We start from the raw sequence: 18323 nt of genomic DNA on the forward strand, positions 1-18323 counted from the left end.
ACCAAGCCCAACTCATTTTTTTCCCCATGAAGACAAAGGGGTGTTGAGGGGGCCATCCAGGGAGGTGAGCTATAGTACCTGGCATCTGTGGTAGCTGAGGCCCTGCACTTCTCAGAGCCCTACCCCTATCGCCACCATAGATGTTCGGGCTATTGTTCCTGGTTCTCTCCTGCCTGGGAAGCCCTGTGTCTGTGGCCTCTGGTAAGTCTTGAGTAACTGCTTTGCATCAGGAACACTATCCTAGCTCCCAGCTGGTTTATCTCACACTGCATGTCAACATCTGGTTCAGGGTGCGGGTTGTGGGGGGCAGGAAAGGGGGAGAGTAACAGGAGGCTGACCCTTGTTCTCTGTCATGTTCACAATGCTTTTAGGGTCTGTTTCCAGAACCAAGCCAGTGGGCATCGTAGGGGGTCACCGAACCCAGCAGGGGAGGTGGCCATGGCAGGTCAGCCTGAGAACTTACAGTTATAAGACGGGCTCCTGGGTGCACATCTGTGGGGGCTCCATCATCCATCCACAGTGGATACTGACTGCCGCCCACTGCTTTCTGAGGTGAGGCACCGCTGGGGTATCTGCTGGGTGTAGAGTGTAGACAGTGCACTACCCCAGACCACCTGCCTCTGAGCCACCCAGGGTCTGTCCTCCCGCAGCCAGGAAGCCGACCCAGCCTTATACCGGGTCCAGGTGGGAGAAATATACCTCTACAAGGACCAGACACTTCTAAACGCCAGCAACATCATTATCCACCCCGACTTCAACGTTTTCACTAAGAGGTTTGACTTGGCCCTGCTGAAGTTGACGGACCTCCTGGTCATATCCAAAGATGTCCGGCCAGTCTCTCTGCCAGAAGACAACATAACCTTCAACTCAACTGACCAGTGCTGGCTGGCTGGCTGGGGTCGCTTTCTTGACTATGGTAAGTATAGCTGGGGTGGAAAGATGGAGAGACAGAGCGGACATTGCACAGTCTCTCCTTCCATGTCCCTTCCCAGAGGGCTAGCTAGCAGTGTGGAAACAAGTGGGTAGGAGCAAGGCTCTCCTGTGATGCAACGGTTGCACTGGTGGGCTTCTTGGCCACTGAGGCGATGCTCACAAAAGTCAGGGGCATTTTCAAATCTCACACTCAGCAAGTAGCCAAGGCAGAACCAGCCTGGCTTGCCCTGGTTTGAAGTTGCTGCTGCTTTTCTGGCTCCGTCTCACACAGGAGGGAGCCTGACTGGCTATTCCCTTAGAAGAGCACAATTTCTTCATGGGAACTGGGCGCCTCTGGGGAGCAAGAGACAGATACACACATACCTAATTGCTTGTATACATTGTAGCCGCGTACCATAGACCCAGGGTGGGAGCTGTGGCAGTAAACTCTGATCTTGGAGTCTCTGAAGCCACGGTTGCCACAGGCTCCAGGACACAGTCCTCGTCTCTTCCATTTCTCCAGCTCTGTACGCCATCACTGTGGCTTTATTACTAATCTCCACTGTGTGTCCAGGTGGCTGCCCCTTCTGGGTTCCCTTCCGTCTCCTAAAAGAACTCTTATAATGGGAGTTAGGGCCCATCCCAAATCCAGGACAAGCTCACTAGGTAGCCGAGGTTGCCCTGAACCTCCTGCCTCAGCCTCAAGGGCTAGGGTTATAAGCCCATGTCCCCTGCCTGCTTCAGAATTCTCTCTCTCTCTCTCTCTCTCTCTCTCTCTCTCTCTCTCTCTCTCTCTCAGACAGGGTTTCTCTGTGTAGCCTTGGCTGGCCTTGAACTCACAGAGATTCACCTGCATCTGCCTCCTGGAGTGCTGGGGTTACCAGCATGCACCACTGCGCCTGGCTCAGAATGATCCCCTCTTTAACTTAATAACGCACGTAAATAATTTATCTCCAAATAAAGTCCACATTCTGGGTGGACGTGAATCTGGAGGGTCTCTAGCCTCTTTTGTAGACTCTAAACCCATTTAACCTAGAAGGCTATGTGTGTGAAGATAGCTTGGGACTGTGGCCCCATCCAGGACTCATGGGGGGAAAAGGAGTGCACAGATACTGCCCTTGCTCCGGGCCAGTGCAGTGCAGTGCAGTGCAGTGCAGGGCCAGTGTGAGTTGCATGAAGTTAACCTGTTAGGGATGTTGGACATGCCTCTCATTCCTGCTTCTGGAATTTTCCACCCCTCCTGCAGTGCCTCTGCAGCCTCCCTATCAATTGTACGAGGTGAAGATCCCCATTCGGGATGACAAGACCTGCCGGCGGGCTTACAGGAAACAAAAAAGGAGGGACAAGACTAGGATCATCTTTGAGGACATGCTGTGTGCTGGCACCTTAGGCCGAGGCCCCTGTACCGTGAGTCGTCCGGGCCCTTGTGACCTTGGTACCTCCTACTCCAGATGCCTCGTCCCTCAAGGGAGGCTGGGTCCGGGGAGTTTCCTAGCTTTGTTTCTGACAGGACCACCCCTCTTCCCACAGGGTGACTCTGGAGGGCCCTTGGTCTGCTGGAAGAGCAAGCGATGGCTGCAGGTGGGTGTGGTCAGCTGGGGGCGGGACTGCAGCAGCAGGCTGCCTGCGGTCTTCTCCAGAGTTCAGAGCTCCTTAGCCTGGATCCGGCAGCAGATCGAGTAGTCAGTCAGCCCACCCCTGCTGCTAACCAGCAGAGACAGCTTCCTGCCTCCTCTCTACTTCCTAGGCCCTTCCTTGCCAACTACCCCCCGCCCCCAGCCCCACCTGTCCTTCCGTGCTGACAGGAATGCCCAGGTCCCTGTGGGGTTGGACTGCTCCGTGGCTGTACTTGTCTCAATAAACTGACTGAGCAAATGAACATTGTCAGAGTGGTCTTTGAGGTATGGACATGGCTGTGGCGTGGGTGGACTCAGAGTCTCCGAGGCCAGTTAGGATCCCTCACGTTGTTTTAGCACCTCAGTCTTGAGGTGGACTCTATGAAACATAATAAGCAAAATGCAAGCAGTGACCAAGATTAGCATGCATTAATTTAGTGTCTGGTAACCACACATAAGAACCATATTTTTCATGACGCCTTGGTTTTTAGTTACTTTTGGATGGGCTGGCAACTAACTCCATCTCATTTGGTTTGAGACAGGGTCTTGCAGGAAGCCGAGGCTAGCCTCAAACTTGCAACCTCCTGTTTCAGCTTCCCATGTGCTAGGATTATAGGCAAGCGCTGCCGGGTCCAGTATGACTTGATCTCAGGTCTAACAATTTTCCCCCTGGGTCTGAACAATAGTCTCTGAAGATGTTGCTGATTAGCCACCTGGTAATTCGTTTGTCATTGTCCCATGACGGCTAGGAAAGATTTATTCTGGGTCCTGGTTGGTTCGAGTCATGCACTGGTGGTGGTGGGTGGGGGAGGTAAATGATGGATGTCAAGGAGTTAGTTCCAATAAACTCTTTAGGTTCAATTTGAGGAACAGAGGTATAGAAGAAATGGCTCTTCAGTCAGTCATACCTGAACCCCACTCTGCTTGCCGGGTGGGTGATGTCCTCACTAGGTAGCCTAGTGAGGACTAGGATGTCCTCACTGGCATCTCAAGAATGTGGTTTAGAAGCTGCACTTCTGTAGAATGGTAAGAGTTGAGTTATAAGGCTCCACAAATGGAACCCACAAGAGTAAAGCTAGTTTTAAGATTAAATTATCAGGCACGGTGTCAAATATCTAGCCTCTGTCAGTCCTTAGAAGGCTTGTGTAGGAGAAGAGGGCTCTATCCACGGAGGCAACAATTAGCAGCAAGACACAAAGAACAACATAGAGGGCACTCCTTTAATTTCTTAAGTTGAAAACATTATTTGTGTGTATGTATGTATGTATGGGTTGGTTTGCCTCAATATTTTTAGTGCTTACATTTTAAAATTTAAATAATTTTTTAACATCCCAATCGGTTTCCCTCTCCCTTCTTTCCTCCCAGTCTCCCCCCTCCCCCACTCTCCCTTTCCCCTCCCCCCCCCCCCTCCTCTGTTTCTCTTCAGAAAAGGGCAGGCCACGGCATATCAAATTGCAGGAAGACTAGGCACATCTAGAGGCTGCTTCTAAAGAAAACAACAAAACAACAAGGACTCTTTGGCTTGGTAGACTAAACCATAACATTAACCACATTTATTACTTATTTTATACTTGCAACCTGCATGTATATTTGTGTTCTGCATGCAGGCCTGGAACTCAAGGAGGCCAGAGGAAGGTGGCAGAGCCTCTGGAACTGGAGCTATTGTTGGTTGTGAGCCGCCTGTGGTTGCTAGGAACTGAACCTGCACCGTTTGGAAGGGCAGCCAGTAAGATGCCCAGTTCCTAGAGTGACAATTTAAAAATACTATTTTAAAAGTCTGTAAGACACAGAGAGGTCAGCACGGCATCATACATGTTATGGAACCTTTGTACAGACGATGGGAGGGTCTCTGATTGCTATCATCATTTTAAGCAGGAGCCATTTGGTTTCAGGAGCCAGTGGCTGGAGGAAGGTCCAGTACAACATGAAAAGACTCCACCATTTTCTCAGCTGTTCCTTTAAAAGTGCAAAGTTAGGCACAGCTAAGCGGAAGGCTCTCCTGGTGAGCTCTCTGTGATCCACAGTCTCCCTGGGTTTCTTATCCAGATACCATCATGTTGTTTTCTTGTAGTTTTTAGTCCTTAGCAGAGTTAGCTCTGCTAGTCAGCTTGACACACAGTCAAATGTGTAGGAAACATTAAATATTCATCTTTTTATTAAATACCGTAAAACTTGTGTTTATGATAAGGAATTAAAATCTTTCTATTTTCCCCTACCTTTATGCAAATGTTTTGTTTCCCCAACTTGATAAAACCTTTGTTGACATTAAAGCCCTTCCCTTTTTCCTTCATTTCTTCTGTGCTGATTTTTTTTTAAAAACTAGCCAGTCGTGAAAGACTGTGAGGTTGGACCCCTGCCAATGGGGAAAAGTCACAGTCCCCACGTGGGCTAGACCAAAACCAAGTGCGCTTCTTGTCCCCGTGGTCACACTTCAGTGAGCATGCTGAGTCTCTGTGTCCCGAACTAACTTCTAACAAAGGGAAGAAGGGCATACTCTGGCCTGCTGTGCCCACTGCTGTGCCCACTGCTGTGCCTGGCCCCGGCCTGCCGTGCCTACCGCTGAGCCTGGCCCTGGCTTGCTGTGTCCACTGCTGGGCCTGGCCCCAGCCTTCCATGCCCACTGCTGAGCCTGGCCCTGGCCTGCCATGTCCATTGCTGGGCCAGGCCTTGGCCTGCCGTGCCCACCGCTGAGCCTGGCTCTGTCCTGCCGTGTCCACTGATGAGCTAGGCCTCGGCCTGCTGCACCCACCAATGAGCCTGGCCCCGGCCTGTCATGCCCACTGCTGAGCCTGGCCCCGGCCTGCTGTGCCCACTGCTGGGCCAGGCCTCGGCCTGTCGTGCCCACCACTGAGCCTGGCTCTGGCCTGCCGTGCCCGCCACTGAGCCTGGCTCTGGCCTGCTGTGTCCACTGATGAGCCAGGCCCCGGCCTGCCGTGCCCACTGATGAGCCTGGCTCTGGCCTGCCGCAGCATCTCTCCCTGAGCAACAGCGTTGTAAATTTTGCATAATATATAAAGTTTAGAAATGGTTAAACACATTTCTAGTCAGATACATAGGGTATTAAAGGTTCTAAAGCCAATTTGAAAATAATTGCTTACAACGCATTTGAAGACTTCAGCACAGACCAATCCTTAAATCAATCTTGACTTTATGACATTTCCTAAGTAGCCAAAGTTCTGAAACACAGACATTAAAAAACATAACACAACTTATTATTTCTTTTTCAAGACAGGATTTCTCTGTGTAGTGTTGGCTGTCCTAGACTCACTCTATAGACCAGGCTGGCCTCGAACTCACAGCGATCCACCTGCCTCTGCCTCCCAAGTGCTGGGATTAAAGGCGTGCGCCACCAGCCCGGCCAACACAGTTTGTTTGGATGAAACAACAGTTTCTTTAAGAGTATCATATAAGGGCTGCAGGGAGCATTGTGTAGGGCTGTAGAGATGGCTCAGTGGTTGAGAGCCCTGACTTCTCTTCTGCAGGATACTGACTTGGTTCCAAACTCTTACATGGCAGCTCACATCTGTAAGAGAAGGCACAGTGAAACCACTAAACTAGACCACTCCCTAGGTAGAAAGAGAAGTTTATTTGGGGGATCAAACTGCTGGGCTGCCTCTCAGGGGGCAGAGGACAGCAGCCAGGGGGAAACCTTGTCAAATATATATATATATATATATATATATATATATATATATATATATATATATATATTTTTTTTTTTTTTTTTTTTTTTTTTTTCCCCCCCAAGACAGGGTTTCTCTGTGTAGCCTTCACTGTACTGGACTCACTCTGTAGACCAGGCTGGCCTCAAACTCACAGAGATCCACTTGCCTGTGCCTCCCAAGTGCTGGGATTAAAGGCATGTACCACCACCACCCAGCTAACTTTGTCAATTTTAAGAGGCCAGGTAGTGGTGGGAGGAGAGGCCAGGTCAGAACAACCTGGGAGTTGGCACCGGGGCTTTCATCTGCTGCAGCTGGCTGTGTTAGTCAGGAACTGGATGCTCTGCCAGAAGTAGCTGACCATCAGGATGAGGGACGGAGTGGCTTTCCTGGGAAATAGAACCCAGCATATGAGACTCCTGAGGGATGCTGGATTTGGGTCTCTGCCCAATAACCATCCTTCTGTTTATCTATCTGATCAGAGTCCTTCAATTAGGACACTGTCACCAGCAAAGCCATTTTGGAGGCCTGTTTTGAACCTAGCAAAACCATTGGTAGCTCTAGTTCCAGGGGATCTGTCACCCTCTTCTGGTCTCTAGAGGTACTGCACACACATAATACACTTACAGGTGGATTACTCCTATTCATAACATATAAATAAATAAAATCTTAAACCAAAACCCAAAAATCATCTTGTAGCTGGGTGTGATGCACAACTTTAGTCCCAGAACTTGGGAGGCAGAGGCAGGTGGATCTCTATGAGTTTGGGAGCACAGAGGGAGCCCCAGGACAGCTAGGGCTACATTGTGAGACCCCTCCCTCAACAAAACACAACTGTCTTGTTGCTTTAGACATAGGAACTTTGTATTTCCTAAAGCTTTCTTACCTTGCAGATGAGAACAAGACAAAGAAGCACAGTTACATTTTAAAATCAGTCAACAGGTTAAAGTACTTAGGTGTTACCTTGTCTTAGGGAAGAACAGCCACTGAAATCAGAGAGAACAAACCACAAAGAGCACTTACAGAAACTGAATTTTATAAGAATGCATATGTTAGATTTGAGCCAGGCTACTCAGGCCATGCTCACCTGGAGCTCCCTCCCTCCCTCCCTCTCTCTCTCTCTCTCTCTCTCTCTCTCTCTCTCTCTCTCCCATGCCAAGGAAGGTAATAGGGCACATTACTGAGATTCTGCCTGTGAGTTTCAGACTTATTTTTTCCAAATGCTATGTTCTGAAACCATAAGCAGTTCTATAGGATGGCATACATTAAGCAAGCGGTCTCTATTTCTCTTTTATTAGACTTATATGTAGCTTGTTCGACACCTTAACAAGCATAGAGACAGCCAGGCGGTGGTGGCGCATACCTAAATCCCAACACTCGGGGGTCAGACGCAGGCGATCACTGTGAGTTCTAGGCCAGCCTGGTCTACAAAGTGAGTCCTGGACAACCAAGGCTACACAGACAAACCCTGTCTCGAAAAACCAAAACCAAACCCAAAACAAGCACAGAGACATCACAGAAGAAAGAAGACATGGCGTTAGACTGATTGATTAGTGTTTGTTTGTTTGAGATAGGGTTCTCTGTGTAGCTCTGGCTGTCCTGGAACTTACTCTGTAGACCAGGCTGGCATCAAATTCAGAGATCTGCCTGTCTCTGCCTCCTGAGTGCTGAGATAAAAGATGTGTGCCACAATGCCTGGCTTTAATTTTTTTTTTTTTGACTGACCTACCTTCAGCTGTGGTCATGTCAGTTGTGAAAGCAGCTTCTAATCTTGCTGTTTAATTTCAGGGTTAGGGATAGGATGTGGCCCCAGCCAGCTGAAGTAAAGACTTTCCATAGGTTATAAACTGTGTCTGAATGATCATCCCTGATGGGCTCCCTGTAAGAATCCTTCCAGAGGTAAATTTAGAAAAGTTTTTTTTTAAACTTAAATTTATTTATTTTTTATCCTGGGACTTTAGGTTAAAAAAATAGAGACAGAGCAGGTCCTCTATGTAGTCCAAAATGACCCTAAACATGTTCATTTTAAACCCGAACATTTTAAGAGGCGTTCTAATCAGATTACCAGCTTAAAATTGGTTTAAAAAGATAAACAAAAGGCTGGGGAGTTGGCTCAACAGTTAAGGGCACTGGCTGCTCTTCCGGAGGACCAGGGTTTGATTCTTAGGACCCACATGGCAGCTCTCAACTGTCTGTAACTTCAGTTCTAAAGGATCTCGTCCCCTTGTCTGGCTACCATGGGCCACAGGCATGCAAGTGGTGCACAGACATATACACAGGCAAAACATCCACATACACACATTAATAAAATAAAATTAAAATATTTTAAAATTCAAGGGTCAGGAATAGTTCTTATTAGAAATAAGCTCCAGGTTGCAAAGAAAGTGACCATCGCTCCAACTGAAGTGTTCAGACAAGGCAAGCTTAACTCTTCATCAAGAGGGTGTGCTCCGAAGACTGAACACATGGAGACTGGAAGTGTTTTGTTCTTGAGACAAGGTTTCTTCTGTGTAACAGCCCTAGCTGTCCTGGAACTCACAGTGATCCGCCTGCCGAGTGCTGGGATTAAAGGTGTACGCCACCACTGCCTGGCTCGCATTTTTTTTTAATTCTAATTTAGGTGGTGGCTGTGTCTTTTTCCCATTGCCTGGGATCTGACCTCACAATCTTAGTTCAATTGGCTAGTCTGACAAAAAAATCAGTGTTCAAAGGAGAGGATTTTCTCAAGTTCGTTCATATTCTCTGTTTCTCCTCTCTCTCTCTCCCATTTTGGTTTTTTGAGACAGCTTTCTCTGTGTAGCCTTGGCTGTGCTAGAACTTACTCTGTAGACCAGGCTAGTGCCCAACTCAGAGATCCACCTGCATCTGCCTCCCGAGGGCTGAGATTAGAGGCATGCACCACCATTGCCCAGCTTGTTTTATTTTACTTTAAAGTACTCTCTGCTGGTTGAGGATGTATCTTATTTGTTTGACATGAATGAGGCACTAATTTTAATTTCCAGTACCACACACAAAAAGCTCTTTTTCCCTCTGACGATAAAGATAGGACCATTTGGCTTCTGTGGCAAAGAGGTCAAGGCCGAGGCAACAGGCTCAGACTGCCCTCCTGACTGGATCCCACGTCTTCCTTCACTCTGTGGCCTTGGACAAATGTTTCATCTCTCTGTGCTGCAATGTTCTCACATTCCAAAAGGGGATATGGAGTGGAAATACTGGACAAAAGCAAGGCTAAAAAAACCCAGCAGGGAACACTGCAAATCCTGTGGCTCCATGTCCCGTGTTAAAGGTGCTGATGGCACTGTCCCCCCAGCTTTATTGACTGCAATGCTTCTCTCTCCGTGGCTGCAGCTCTCCTTGGCAGATACTCCAAGACAATATTTTCCTTTTTTTTTTTTTTTTTTTTAAGATTTATTTATTTTGTGTATATAAACACTCTATTTCTAAGTACACCTGCAGGCCAGAACAGGGCATCCGATCACATGATAGATGGTTGTGAGCCACCGTGTGGTTGCTGGGAATTGAACTCAGGACCTCTGGAAGAGCAGACAGTGCTCTTAATGACTGAGCCAACTCTCCAGCCCCTCAAGACAATATTTTCACAGTTACATAGATCATGGCAGATCTCAAAATCCTTGTTTCTCTATTTCAATTGGTTTAATAGAACCCAGTGGCTCAAGAGAGCCTCAGACTTTTCCTGCCCCATGGGAGATGTCCCAAACAGTCCAATAGAACTCCAGGTTTGCTCAAAAGAGCTTTCACATTGAAAACGTCTATCCTAGAAATGACGTCACTGTTAGATTATGAGCCTGTCCCTTTAAGAGATATACCAACTCTATAAAGTCAACCCATGTTCCCATCTGGAGCTGACAGGCCCCTTCTGCACAGATCACAGCTGGGAAAAAGCAAACCCAAGATAAAGGAAACCTAACTAGTCTCCCTGAAGGCACTACTGCAGGAATGTCAGAGCTCTGTCTTCCTGTCTCTGCAGTCCCGTGACTTTGTCAGGTCCCAGTGACTGACAGCTCTCCCCCTTTCATCACCATAGACATTATGTTTCTCTACTTAACAACAATACTCAATGTTGTTCCAGAACACAGAAAATCAAAGCCAGGTACCAAATGACAACTCTCCCAAATGTTTCAAAAAGAGCCTCAAACTGATCTGGGCATGGTGGCGCATGCCTTTGATCCCTGCACCTGGGAGGCAGAGGCAGGTCGATCTCCGAGTTCGAGGCCAGCCTGGTCTACAGAGTGAGTTCCAGGACAGGCAAGGCTACACAGAGAAACCCCTGTCTCAAAGAAAAGAAAAGAGAAAAAAGAAAAGAAACAAACAAACAAAAAAGGAGACTCCCACAGGGCCAGATTTTCTTCAGAGTCCAAACTCTCCTGCACCGAGTGGAGGTAGAGAGCAGCTGACGAGGAAAGAGGAAAATATCTCTGGAGTAAATGACTCTGACTTCTGCTGAGAGCTTCCACCTCTCTCCACCTGGGGACAGCTGACTGTGACTGGCCGACACCCCAAAATGTATCTATGGCCCTTCATGGTTGACATTTTGTTATCAAACTTGGAGGGCAGTCTTAGGGTTATTTAGGGTTACTATTGCGGTGATGAACACCATGACCAAAGCAATTTGGCCTGCCCCCCTCCACCAATTACTAATTAGGAAAATGCCCTAGAGCCGGATCTCATGGGGGCGTTTCCTTAGCTGAGGCCCCTTCCTCTCTGATGACTCCTGCTTGTGTCCAAGTTGACACAAAACCAGCCAGGTCACAACCCATGTCCCAACTCCGGTATGGCCACTTGTCCTCAATAAGCCAATTTTTAAAAATATTATGTTATTAATTTATTTGTATTAGATCTCAATGGTTATCCCTTCCCTTGTATCCTCCCATTCCTCCCTCCCTCCCATTTCCCCCTTACTCCCCTCCCCTATGACTGTGACTGAGGGGGACCTCCTCCCCCTGTATATGCTCATAGGGTATCAAGTCTCTTCTTGGAATAAGCCAATTTTAAAAAGAGCCAAATTAAAGATGGAAAGCAAGGAGCTAGAGAGATGGCTGAGGTCAAGGGCACTTGTTGTTCTTGCAGAGGACTGAGTTCAGTTCCCAGCACCCATATGGTGGCTCTAACCATCTGTAACCCCAGTTCCAGAGGATACAACAGGCATGCATGTGTATACATACAGGCAAGAATTCATACATACGAAGTAAAATAAATAAATGCAATAAGCAAATAACAAAAGTGGAAAGTGTAAAAGGGAGACTTAAGAAGCTGGCTTCTCCTTGAGGGCTCGCTTGTTTTTTCTTGGGGGTCTTTGAGGGGTGTTTTTGTCTCATAATTTAGAGTTGATCAGTTTGAACAAAGACAGGGAGGCTGATCAGCCCACACCCTGGGGTAAATTTGTTATTAATAAAAAAAAAACAGATCTCTTCTTAAAGGAAATAAGAAGTAGTTTATTCTGCAGCCATTTAGAGGGACCATAGATTTAGTTTACCCCAAATTCCATGTTCCAATGTGGAAGCAGTTCCATGAAATGTTGTAGTTTTACAGAACAAAGAAAGTCTTAAATCAGGGTGAGTTTAAGCTACGTTGGTGGGACCGGGTAGTGGTGGTGCACACCTTCAATCCCAGCACTCGGGAGGCAGAGGCAGACAAATCTCTGAGTTCAAGGCCAGCCTGGTCTACAGAGCAACTTCTTGGATAGCCAGGGCTACAAAGAGAAACCCTATCTTGAAAAGACAAAAAACCAAAAAACAAACAAAATAACAACAAAGCACTGGTGGGAACACCAGGTAGGTAGGTGGTTACAGCTTTTCTAAAGGCCTGAGGTGCTGCCTGATGTTATTCTTAGCCTTGGGGTTGGTGGAAGCTAGTAGTCTGTTAAGTCAACAGAGTCCAAAGATTCTTTCCAATGATTTATTTATTTTTATTTTACCAGCATTGGTGTTTTGCCTGCACGTGTGTCTCTGTAAGGGTATTGGCTGTTCTGAAGCTGGTGTTACACACATAGCTGTGAGCTGCCATGTAGGTGCTGGGAATTGAACTGGGTTCTCTGGAAGAACAGAACAGCCAGTGCTCTTAACCATTGAATCAATCAGCCCCAGATTCCAAAGATGGTTATCTATTAGTCACTGGGTGTTCAGTCACAGAGGTGGGCAAGGAAGCTGTTCTGGGAGCGGAAGCTAGCCCAGGATATGATAATTAGCTTCTGGACCTGCAACATTCCAACTTCTCCACATCACTGTAGTTTTAATCAGTCACCCAGCCAGCCAGGCAGCCAGCCAGCCAGTCAGTCTTTGTAGACATAGCTTTACTGCAGGAATTCTCATTAACCATGTTCCAGTCAGACAGACCTTCAACTTGTCAGGACAAGAACCTTCCTGGGAAGAGAAAAAGACCACCAAGCCTTTGTTTTAGTCTGCCAGGCTTTTGTCTCAGGTCAGGAGGGTGAGGAAGAAGCTGGACCATTACCATATTGGAAGTGTTTTTTTTTTTTTTTTTCCTATTCAAGGTTTATTTATTTATTTATTTGAGTTTTTTTGTTTTTGTTTTTGTTTGTTTGTTTGAGACAGGATCTCTTTGTGTAGCCTTGGCTATCCTGGACTCATTTTGTAGAAGAGGCTGGCCTCAAACTCATGGAGATCCATCCGCCTCTGCCTCCCGAGTTCTGAGATTAAACGCATGTGCCATCATGCCCGGCTATTTTTTTTATTTTTTATTATCTGTGTGGCCTGTGTATAGATCTGTACATGTGCAGGTAGCCAAAAGTGCCAGAGGCACTGGAAACCCCCGGAATTGGAGTTACAGGCAGTTCTGAGCTGCTCACATGGGTGCTTGGAATTGAACTCAGGTCCTTTGCAAGAGCAGCAAGTGCTCTTAACGGCAAAGCCATCTCTCCAGCCTCTCTTGCTATCTTTATCACCTAGCGGAGTCCCCCTTCCTATCTCTCTTCCTGTCAGGAACCAATCTAACTCCTAATCTCTCAGTTTACTATTTCACATCTTTCAAAGGCACTTTGCCCCGTACTAAGTTTATAGCTAATGTACATGCTCCTGTCCCTAGAGCTGGGATGCAGTGGGGCACAGGGGGAAAACATGGTTTCACCCTTCCACTACTCCTTGGTGGACTCTTTGCTCTGAGACCCTAGTGCCCAGTGTCCCAGCCTCTGCCCAACGTCCCTTCTTGCAACAGAAACCATGCGTAGCCACATCCTTCTAACGGCATCCTCGAACCTGGTCATGACCCTCTCTCTCATCAGCCTTTCCACAGCCCCTTTGGTACCACCATCACCCCACCGCCGTGTGGCTCCTGGTTCTTTCTGATCCTATCACTGACTGTGATAATGGTGGCCTGACTCTGTTGCTATGCTAGTCATCCAAGCATTTCCTGTCTGGTTCCGATGCCCATACGGCCTTTGCACAGATGTTGGACATGTTAATAGTGTTCGAAGAAGTCAAGGTTCAGGGTTTAGGTTTGAGGGAGCTGTGGGCCACTTTGTCCAGTTTAGCATATAAACCCTTCCTCATGCTCAGGGCTTTGGCAATTGTCTGTTTCACTTCTACCTGAGACACACTTCTGTCACTGAGTCCCCAAGAACCTCTGTCCTGGGCAATCCTGGCCACACCCATCTCTTTTGGGAGTCTCACAACACCTCTGACTAGTTCTTATATGAGGGGACCTGGTATATCTGGAGACAAGGTGAGTTTCCAGCTTGGTTCTGAGCTGCCTCTGATGGGCCCTACAGAGGGGACAGTGGGTGTCCTGATCCTCCTATGTGGACAGCAGGGACACTGCAGGGAGCCAGCTACTGACAGTCTAGAAGCTTCTTTGGCATCCTTGTGCTGACCACAGGATGGGTGGGATGGGATGTGTCTGTGGCCAGACTGGGATCATTTTAATGGTACACTGTGGATATGCGAATTGGGGGTGGCCTCAGAGTTTGGCGGCACCCCTGACCTCTGCCTAGTGTGTGCCAGCAGTGTCATCACAGGCTCCAAACCGGAAATGCCCACAGATGCTGTGAGATATCTCGCCTGGTTGTGATGTGCTGGGCTAGGCATGGGACCCAGATGGCATGTGAGTTCCTGGCAGGAGCACAGAGCTTCCATCAGCTGGCTAGCTAGGCCAGGCCAAGTTCCATTGTAGAACTAGGAGTAGGGCAGGTACATGGCCTATCCTTGTGCGCAGAGGTCCCCTGGGATTCTTGCAGGGCCCTTCACCTACCTAAACAATGTCTACTTGGTCCACAAGGACGCGTGCTTGGCTTGGTCTATTGTAGGCTCCAGGTAATATCTGTTCTCAGATTTGACAGTAAAGTTAGTCACGACAGCCATAGTCCTGAGTTGGGGGTATCCCTGACCAGTACTTGGTTCTTAAGCCTCAGCTGGCCACTGAAGCAGTGAGGCCACCCTTGCTGAATGCCCTGGGGCACTCTCTACAGGGTGCACTGTGTGTTGGGTATGGCTGTGCGTTCTCAGCATGGGGGGGTTGCTCCCCTGCCATCTCGGAGTTCACAAGATGGATGGGGGATTGTCACCCATAAAACACAGGTGGTGCTTCTGAGACAACATCCTGAGCCACAGCTTTCCTCTTCCCGTCATTCCTGGGTGATGACACCCACATAACCTTGGTGACAAAGGACTTCAGGTCCCTGAGCATGGATCACCAGCCCCCTCCCATCCTTCCTGAGGTCAAATGCAACTTCCTTCCAGGGGAGGCCAAGTCCCCTGCCCACTTCCTGGGGTTAAGGATAAAGGGGCCGAGAGGCTTAAGCAAGAGGAGACTGTGGAGATCTGACAGGGTAAGGGCACCATCCCATCCTTTCCCAGATGCCTCCAACTGGCTCTGGATTTCAATCTTCTCCATGGCAACCTAGGCGAGCCCAGTCCCTTCCATGCCTCTCCATGCTTCTAGTATTGCCCAGAATCACACAGGAGGCTACATCCCTCTCCATCCTGACCTAGGCTACTCCCAGACCCCTCTAACTTTCCATCTCTGTGCCCCTCTACAGATGCTGATCCGGCTGTGTCTGACCCTCTTCTTTCTCGGGTGCTCTATTGCTGAGACCCCAGGTGAGTCCTTATCCCCGGCCCTCCCTACGTTCTGCAGAGGCTCCAAGAGGCTCTGTCCCCAGTATCATGGAGATGTGTGTGTGGTCTGTTCTACCCCAGTGTGGGTGGCAGGCTGACCATTGGCCTCCTGACCTACTACCTGTTACTTGCAGCACCTGTGCCTGAGGATGAGTTGGTGGGCATCGTGGGGGGCCAGAGTGCCCCACAGGGGAAGTGGCCATGGCAGGTCAGCCTGAGGATCTACAGCTACTACAGGACCTCCTGGGTGCACATCTGTGGGGGTTCCATCATCCATCCACAGTGGGTGCTGACTGCAGCCCACTGCATTCATGAGTGAGTTCCTTGGTCATCCAGTGTGGGGTAGGAAGAGGGGTGAATCAGGAAGGCTGTGTCAACATGGGGGTTCAGTTGATTCTGTCCAGGAGACTGTCCCCACCTCACCTAGAGTATGTCATCACAACTTCTTCTTCTTCTTCTTCTTCTTCTTCTTCTTCTTCTTCTTCTTCTTCTTCTTCTTCTTCTTCTTCTTCTTCTTCTTCTTCTTCCTCTTCTTCCTCTTCCTCTTCCTCCTCCTCCTCCTCCTCTTCTTAAGATTTATTTATTACCTGGGCGGTGGTGGCACACACCTTTAATCCCAGCACTTGGGAGGCAGAGGCAGGAGGATTGCTGTAAGTTTGGGGCCAGCCTGGTCTACAAAGTGAGTCCAGGACAGCCAGGGCTACACAGAGAAACCCTGTCTCGAAAAACCAAAAGAACAAAACAAAAAGATTTATTTATTTATTATGCATACAGTGCTCTGTCTGCATGTACACCTGCAGGGCAGAAGAGGGCACAAGAATCTCACTATAGATGTTGTGAGTCACTGTGATAGCTGGGGATTTGAACTCAGGACCTCTGAAAGAGCAGCCAGTGCTCTTAACCACTGAGCCATCTCTCCAGCCCTCATCACAACTTCTTTCTGACCCCAGGAGAGATGCTGATCCATCAACCTTGCGGATCCATGCTGGGGATGTGTACCTCTACGGGGGCAAGGAGCTCCTAAAAGTTAGGCGGGTCATCATTCACCCAGACTTTGTCCATGCTGGCCTGGGTTCAGACGTGGCTCTGCTCCAGCTGACAGAATCTGTGCAGTCCCTTGCTAACGCCGTGCCTGTCAAGCTGTCTTCTGGGTCTCTTCAGGTCACCCAGAATGATGTGTGCTGGGTGACTGGCTGGGGTACAGTGAGCATGTTCAGTAAGTATTGGGGAAGGAGTGGACTGTGGGAACAAACATGCCATCTGAGGATTCCTGGTGGCTGGTGCTAAGGTCCTGGGAGCAGGGTCCAGAGAGGAGAGAGCTGGTGACAAACATGGCACAACTAGCTACATCTCCAGGCTATGCTAGACGCCCATCAGAGTCTCTACCTGAGGCCAGCGACACAGCTGGGCTAAGAATCTACGATCTGAGGTGGAATGGTTGCTTCTTCTTATTTTCCAACTAATAATAAAGTATTTTAGAAAAAATACCAGGAAAAAAAAACACGTTTGTTTGGCCCTTGACAAGCAAGCAGACAGAATCCAGAATCCAGAAGTAACAGGCGGCATGGCCCCTTGAGGCTGACGTCTACGCACTCTTCTGGGGGGGGGGGGATGGCTGAAGCGCAGAAGGGGAGCTGACAGAGGTGGAGCTATGCTGGAGATAGGCCTCCCTTCTGCCCCCAGGTGGAGCAGTAGGATTGCGGGATAGGTGGGGGAATCTATGCAGCACTAGTTGCATCTCTCTTCTCCTCAGGGTTGCTGCCTCCTCCCTACCGCCTGAGGGAGGTGCAGGTGAAAATAGTGGACAATGAGCTCTGTGAGAAGCTGTACCACAACGCCTCAAGGCACTACTATCACGGCCAGAGACTGATCCTATCGGACATGCTATGCGCAGGCAGCGAGGGCCGAGATTCCTGCTATGTGAGTTCCACTCACCTCTCTCTCTCTCTCTCAGTCCCCGTTCCCACCTCAGGCCCAATAACCATCAGCGCTGCTTTTTCTCCCAGGGTGACTCAGGCGGCCCTCTGGTCTGCAGTGTGGAAGGCTCCTGGACCCTGGTGGGAGTGGTGAGCTGGGGCTATGGCTGTGCCCTGAAGGACATCCCTGGGGTCTATGCCCGTGTGCAGTCCTTCCTGCCCTGGATCAATCGGCAGCTGAGGAGGTTCTCCTGAGCCCAGCTGCTGGTCTCGTGCTGGCCAGCTGAGGATGGGTCAGCTTTGATCACAATTCCAGAGTGTATGGTGGGGTTTAGGCTCTGGAGTATAGGTGCCCAGTGTGCTGAGCACTAGCTACTGAAGGACACAGCTCTGTTTCCTGGCTTCCTAAATAAAGATGTGTCATTCATGTTCAAGTTTTTTGTGTGGCTACAAATCTATTTATCTCTAGTGCAAACACCTATGGATGCTGTTTTAATAGTTTTCTAGATGAGGCCTGAGCTCAGTGAAAGTGCAGCCCAGGGAAGGTCTGCACTGTGTCCTTGCCCCTGGTCACCGGGCACCCTTAACAGCTGTCAGAGTGATTTCTGTCTCTCAAACACCTAGCAATCCTTATAGCATCCTGGAACCTTGGGTATGGTGACATTGTGGTAGGAAGGGTGACAATCCCAGGTATCCATCTTTGGGACAATGATCTTCTGAACCTCATCAATGTCACCATGGGGCCAGGAGGTTGCTGCAGTGTTGCTGCTCTCTTCCTGTGCCTCTTTCAGTCTTGCCCCAGGGTCCTGTAGACTCAGGTACTCAGTGTGGCTAAGGTTACCTACGTGGCTTGGGTTGTTACCTTGAACTATATATAGTGGCAGCCATCTAAAGCTCAGGGTAAGGGGGAAGGCCACTGGCTACATTGCCTCCCTCACAGAGCAGTGCATGGTGGGGAGGGTCTGACTTTTTGCTGCAAGCAGCAGGAGAAGGAGGGTGGATTGGGTGGGAACTTCTACCTCAGACTCAAACAGAGCTGTTCTTTCATCCTGAGCCTCCACCTGGCCGCTGATGGTCTGCAGAGGTCACCAGATGTGTTGGGCAGCGAGTTGCACTGATCTTTGGGGT

At 48.9% G+C, this 18323-nt stretch overlaps 2 protein-coding genes across 2 annotated transcripts; both read left to right on the forward strand.

Annotated features, from left to right (window-relative positions):
* The first annotated feature begins 140 nt into the window (after positions 1-140).
* Positions 141-2680, forward strand: LOC127208698 (serine protease 28-like). Its single transcript, XM_051168225.1, has 5 exons — positions 141-201; positions 372-552; positions 651-916; positions 2159-2319; positions 2443-2680. The coding sequence occupies exons 1-5, from the start codon at positions 141-143 to the stop codon at positions 2593-2595; spliced, it is 822 nt and encodes a 273-aa protein (XP_051024182.1). The 3' UTR covers positions 2596-2680.
* Positions 2681-15200: 12520 nt separating this feature from the next.
* On the forward strand, positions 15201-17450 carry LOC127208240 (serine protease 29-like). The gene is made up of 5 exons (XM_051167632.1): positions 15201-15261; positions 15414-15594; positions 16230-16495; positions 17033-17199; positions 17286-17450. Exons 1-5 carry the CDS (start codon positions 15201-15203, stop codon positions 17448-17450), a joined length of 840 nt encoding a protein of 279 aa, XP_051023589.1.
* The last annotated feature ends 873 nt before the right edge of the window (positions 17451-18323 follow it).

The sequence above is a fragment of the Acomys russatus genome, chromosome 25, assembly GCF_903995435.1.
Source record: "Acomys russatus chromosome 25, mAcoRus1.1, whole genome shotgun sequence".
NCBI classification, from domain to species: domain Eukaryota; kingdom Metazoa; phylum Chordata; class Mammalia; order Rodentia; family Muridae; genus Acomys; species Acomys russatus.